The 6,444-nt window shown below is 39.6% G+C and overlaps 1 protein-coding gene across 1 annotated transcript in view; it reads right to left on the reverse strand.

Moving 5' to 3' along the window:
- The window catches only part of atrn (attractin), a 151,332-nt gene that overhangs the window by 95,880 nt on the left and 49,008 nt on the right, over window positions 1–6,444 (reverse strand). Inside the window, exons 12-13 of the mRNA XM_014017075.1 lie at window positions 5,361–5,584; window positions 2,596–2,717 (exon numbers count right to left, since the gene is read on the reverse strand). Coding sequence (XP_013872529.1) covers window positions 2,596–2,717; window positions 5,361–5,584 — 346 coding nt within the window. The remainder of the gene's footprint in view (window positions 1–2,595; window positions 2,718–5,360; window positions 5,585–6,444) is intronic.

Consider the following 6,444-nt stretch of genomic DNA (forward strand, 5'->3'; position numbering starts at 1 on the left):
GTGTAACTTTTATAAAAAGCTGTTTTCAGTACGTTTTTTGCATCTGGAGCACACTAGACCTGTTTTCAGAAATGCTAGCTTGTCAAATTAAGCTAGCTGTCATGGTCCCTTGTCAGTGGAGRGGTTAGTTACACTTTAAAAATACAAGTCCAATTCTGAAAAGGTTGGGACATTGTGTAATATGTAAAAAGAATGAACTGATTAAAAACTCTTATAACAAAATATGTTCTGTACAATGGAACATACTAAACATATTAACAGTTTAAACTACTAGTTGTTGCATTTTTTGAGGGGGAATTCTTTTTGACTTGTATGGCAGCAGCACATCTCCAAAATCTCCACTTTATTCATATAGCAATTTTCAAAACACAGAGGTAACTCAACCTGATAAACAATGTAAAAAAGTTATTCTTTAAAACAAAGTCTGTAAACATGTAGGAACTGAGACCAGCTGCTGGAGTGTTTGGAGGGAAATGTCCTATTCTTGCCTGATGTAGAGTTCTAGCTGTTCAACAGTCATCAGTCTTATTTGCTGGATGTTTTTTTTTTTTTTTTTCATTTCTGATGAACTAAATATAAATCAGTTGATGAAAGATCTGGACTGCAAGCAGGCCAGTTCAACACTCTGACTCTTGTACTGAGAAGCCATGCTGTTGTAATGAGGGCAGTATCAGGTTTAACATCGTCTTGCTTGATCTCACCTGAAAAACTTGCTATAAGGATGGAAGCATATGATGTTCTAAAACCTGCATATACTTTACTGCACTGATCTGTAAGCTGCCTACGCTATTGACACTTATGCACCTCAATACCATCAGCAAGGCAACCTGTTGAACGGTGCACAGGTAACAGGATAGGTTGTCCCTCTCCTCTTTAGCACTGAAGATGTGGCCTCCTTGTTTTCCAAGAAGAATTAAAAGTTTTGATTCATCGGACCACAGAGCATTTTTTCCACTTTGCCTCAGGTCCATTTAAATAAGCTATATGCTGTGTCCAAAACGACAGGCCGGGTCCTCCGGAGGACCCAGACTCCCCGGTCTCGGCGGGCCGGGTCCTTGGTAGACCGGGAAGACCGGAAAAAAAGAGGCTGTGAATTTGGACGGTCTAGCCTCCCCTCCTTACCCCGGCGTACGTCATGTCACCTAGCAACTGTGACGACGCTAAACAAGCAAACTTAAATCAAAACTAGAAAATTATCAATACATTAGTATTATTAATATCACAAAACTATAAAATTAACTTAAAGGTATCATTTGAAGAACTAATTGACCCGCTGTAGGTTCATGTTTATTTCGCGTTTTTTATGACAAAAATAATATTTAAAAACACGTCYATACAAATGATAAAAGTATTAGAATTACAACCGCTAATTTTTTTTAATTTTTAAATCACCATATTTTTATTTAAAATGTATTCTTTTCTCTCGCTTCGTCCGCCATTACTAGCTTAAAAAAATCTCCGGTCGGGCCGCAATGCATTATGGGATATGCTGGGCCGGGAAGGATCCATCGGACCTGTCCTTCGATTCGGGGAAAAAGAAGGACGTATTTGTCGGCCGCATCGGAGGAGTCTTCCGTTTTGGACGTCCTTCGTCACGGCGCTGTGACGTATGCAGCCGACAAATTCGACCTTCGGAGGACCCGGCCTGTCGTTTTGGACACAGCCATAGCCTCAAGAAGACAACAGCACAACGACTCAGTGGTTAGCACCAACACCTCCAGCGTTTCCCCTACCATTATTCAAGCCCTGCCCCCAAGATGGCCCACCCCTCCAAGAATTTCACTGCATGTAGTCATTTTTATTTAAGTAAGGCCAGATCAAGTTGAGAGCTATTTTTGCACCTCTCCATATCCACCTCTCGCCAAACTTGGGGAAAAATAGACGGTGCAGAGCGAGGCTGTGAGCGCTGTGTGGTGTCCTCACAAAGATAGAAAGATGTGTGTGTGATTAGACACACGATGACAACTCTTTTTTTTATCACGTAGCACCAGTGCGACAGCTTTGCAAGCTACTTTTTCTTTCTTCAAAATAAAATGCGACAGGTGAAGCCACAGCATGGTTACCTTATCAATAATTACTTTTATATTACAGCTAGAACCACCAATATTTTATAAAACAAGCAGCCCCACCTCTAAGGAGAGGAAAAATTATTCTGAAGTTGTTCCACTGATTTTAGATGCAGTTTTTTGCAGACTGGTGGGCAGAGGTTATGCCCATCTTTACTTTGGAGAGATTCCACTTCTCTAAACCTCTCTCTTTTCGTAGCCAGTTCTTTTATTAACCTGTTGCCAACTGCCCTCATTAGCTGCAAATTCTCCTCCAGCTGTGTTTTATTTGTACCACTTACTTTTGCAGCATTTTATCACACCTTTCCCTATTATTTTCAGGTGTGTTGCTGCCATAAAATTTAAAATTACCTTATTTTTTCCACAAAACTGTACAATTTTTATTCAGCTTGCAATCTTCTCTTAAAACAAATATTCTACTTTCAGCATCCACTTCCCGCAGGGCTTCCTAAAGGACTGAATTTCAGATTGTGTATTGCTTTTTGAACACTGACTTTTATGTGAACAGCAGAGAAGAAATTTTATTTACCGTGGCAGCAGTACAGTTACTTCCCAGAGAGAGACACTGGCCTGAACACCACTGGCAGCTGTTTGTATTCGCAGTGCAGCTGTAGCAATCTGTATACTGGTCGCACTTCTCAGTCTCAGGATCTGCAATGTTTGGAAGAACATTTATTTCTTTTTGCAATCTTTATAAAAACACAATTAATAAATGTAAAGCGAACATAAAAAAATTCAGACAGATGAAAAACACAATACTCTTTCACAAGATACTTCAATCTGGGACCACGATGCGTTCTGGCAGTGTTGGTTGACTTCAGAAAGGACCAAGGAGGGTCAAAGTCAACCTGCCTCTGATGCGAGGTCGTAACAGAGGTGGAACTGCCGACATGAACAAAGTAAGCCCTTGTGTTGCAGCTAAATAATATGACGAAATGAGGACAATAGTGTGCGACCGCCCTCTCGCAGGATTAAACAACCGATTTATTTCTGAGGGAAGATCGAGGACGTTGCACAGCAACTTCATAGTTCAAATAAAATAGTTAATCACAACGAGAATCATCAGTGAGCTAAATCATTTCAGTTTGTAAATGACAAGTGAGACAATTGTCACATTTTTTGCATCACACTCCACTTTAGTTTGCTTAATTTCTGAATTCTATTTAATTTCTTCATTTCAAAACACTTAAATTATGTCTGACGTGACCRGCTTCATCTGTGATTTATGAACAGTCAGAGACTATTTAAAGACTGACTAATCTGTGCGAAGAGCCAACAGTCTTCAGCTGAAATGTCAGCACACGTTCTATTTTTTCCTCTTATTTTTGACATTTAAATTATATTAACACTAATAAAAAATACAATGAAAGCTAAGCAAAGTAATGGAGGGGCGTCATACAACAAGTGTGACTGTGACACATGGACAAAATTGTTGATAGCCCTCGTTTAATGAAAGAAAAACTCACAACGGTCCCAGAAATAACTTGAATGTGACAAAAGTAATAACAAATAAAACTAAACAAATGAAAGACAGACTTTGCTTTTAACCACGCTTTAACAGAATTAGAAAAAAATTTAAAAAAACTCATGAAACGGGCCTGGACAGAAATGATGGTACCCCTGAAAATAATATAACCAAAGGGACACATTAATTTTTTTGTGTCCAGTAATTATCATCACAAGTGTCTACAATCTTGTAATCAGTCAGTGAGCCTGTATAGGCCTGCAGATACTCACTGAGCTGTTTGGTGACATGGTGTGGACCACACTCAACATGGACCAGAGGAAGRGAAGGAAAGAKTTGTTTCAGGAGATTAGAAAGAAAATTATAGAMAAGCWTGTTAAAGGYAAAGGTTATAAGACCATCTCCAAGCAGCTTGATGTTCCTGTGACTACAKTTGYACATATTATTCAGAAATTTAAGATCCATGGGACTGTAGCCAGCCTCTCTGGACATGGCCTCAGGAGGAAAATTGATGACAAATCAAAGAGACGAATAATAMGAAGGGAAACAAAAGAGACCAGAAAAACTCCTAAATTAGAGTAAAGGTGAACTTCAAGCTCAAGGAACATCAGTGTCAGATCAGAACATCCATCATTGTTTGAGCCAAAGTGGACTTAATGGGAAACAATCAAGGAGGACACCAAATCATAAAAAAGCCCAACTGGAATTTGCCAAACTACAGGTTGAAAAGTCAAAAAGCTTCTGGGAGAATTATTCTATAGACAGATGAGATAAAAATGAAACTTTTTGGCAACATCAGCTCTATGTTCACAAAGGGAAAAATGAAGCATATTAAGAAAACAACACTGTCCCTACTGTGAAACATGGAGGAGGCTCTGTTGTTCTGKGGCAGCTTTGCTGCRTCTGGCACAGGAGGTCTTGAATCTGTGCAGGGTACAATGAAATCTCAASACTATCAAGGGTTTCTAGAGGGAAACGTGYTGCCCAGTGTCAAAAAGCTTGGTCTGAGTCGCAGGTCATGGGTCTTGCAACAGGATAATGGCCCAAAACACAGCTTAAAAGACCCAAGAATGGCTAAAAGGAAAACACTGGACTATCCTGAAGTGGGCTTCTATGAGCCCTGACCTAAATCCTACTGAGCATCTTTGGAAGGAGCTGAAACATGCTGTCTGGAAAAGGCACCCTTCAAACCCGAGACAACTGGAGCAGTTTACTCATGAGGAGTGGACTAAAATGAGAGCTGCAGAAGTCTCATTGACAGTAACAGGAATGGTTTGATTGCAGTGATTGCCTCAAAAGGTTGTGCAACAAAATATTAAGTTAAGGGTAACATCATTTCTGTTCAGGCCCGTTTCATGAGTTTGATTTTTTTTTTAATTCTGTTGAAGCATAGGTGAAAAGCAAGGTCTGACTTTCATTTGTTCATTTTTATAGAATTTTTATTTATTATTACTTTTGTCATATTCAAGTTATTTTTGTGACCATTGTGGGTTTTTCTTTCATTTAACGAGGGGTACCAACAATTTTGTCCACATTTGTGGATATCTTTACAAATATATTTTTTTGAAAAAGATGAGTAGTTCATTACTAGTTACATTTTTACAGTTAGTCCTTGTTTATCCTGACCCTCAAACCCTTGTTAGAGCACCTTTCAGCTACAAAGTGTCAGAATTGTTTTGTTCAGATTATTATTTTGTTTTAATTTGTAATTTTAAGGTCAAATGTTTTGAACCTTTGAATTTTCTATTGATGTATCTTATCAGACATCCCATTTTGAGAAAAGAAAACCTGTGTAACTGCAGCATTTTCCCACAGTTTACATCACCTACTTGATCTTGTGCTGCAGTAGGCTGGGACCTGCTGTTGTTCCAGACCGACACTACCACTCTCCCAAGGCAGGCAGCTCCCCTGGGTGCTGTTCCACATGCAGTGAATCTCAGGCCCGGCTTGACTGCAGGACTCCGAGCTGGAAAAGGCTGAGCAACTGGGCAAGGTGTACATCAGGATGTCACTCAGCAGCAGGCTGTTGAAGCCACCAAACAAGTACATCGCACTGTGACAAAAAGAGGATAAAGTCAATAATCAAGATGCAAACTTAAAACAGGTGAAAAAGGGAAAAAAAGAAATGAGGATGAGAGAGAAATTTTTATCTAACAGTGAGAGCTAGAAAGGCTTCCGATTTCTTTGGCTTACATTTGCCCTTACAAGTTTATCTAATCTTGAACAAGTACTTATGTAATCAGATTTTAGAGACAATTCTCGGTGTGAGTTGGTGCTGTGGATGTGACTGGATGTCATGTCCCGGCTGTTTATGAGTATGTTTTTTCTCTGGCCTTTGTTCAGCTGCTGTGATTTCCTCGCATGTGTCCTCATGTGCTGGTGATGACCAGCAGGCAAGGAGCGCAAGTGATTTGTTCATGCCGTTTGCTAAAGATATCTTGCTGAGCTCATAGATAAAAGGAGATGAGAATACAACAGTTTTGTGTAAAACTAAATTAAAAACAAAGACATGCTTCACAAAACAATTCTATGAAATGGCTGCAAAGAAAAGCTTTTACTTCAGCTGCCTTTAGCCATTCATAAATTACTAATCGAGCAAGMCACAAAGACTTAAATTTTTATTAAAGAAGATAGCACAGTAGAACCATGGAGTGTAAGTCAGTGACGGGGCTGGACTGGCCATCTGGTGTACTGGGCAATGCCCAGTGGGCCGACRCTCATTTATGGGCCAGCCCRGGTCTGTCATGAACCAAGAAAATATATTCTAAACCCGATGCATCTCAGTAATCCAGGTAAAAAATCAAAAGGAAAAAAAATTGAATAGGTCCTCTGGACGGGTTCTTCTTTAATGAAACGTTTCGTCTCTCTTCCAAGAGACTTCTTCAGTCTGAGAGTTTCAGGCAAAATTCAGGC

Source organism: Austrofundulus limnaeus, unplaced genomic scaffold (genome assembly GCF_001266775.1).
Source record: "Austrofundulus limnaeus strain Quisiro unplaced genomic scaffold, Austrofundulus_limnaeus-1.0 Scaffold160, whole genome shotgun sequence".
Classification (NCBI taxonomy): domain Eukaryota; kingdom Metazoa; phylum Chordata; class Actinopteri; order Cyprinodontiformes; family Rivulidae; genus Austrofundulus; species Austrofundulus limnaeus.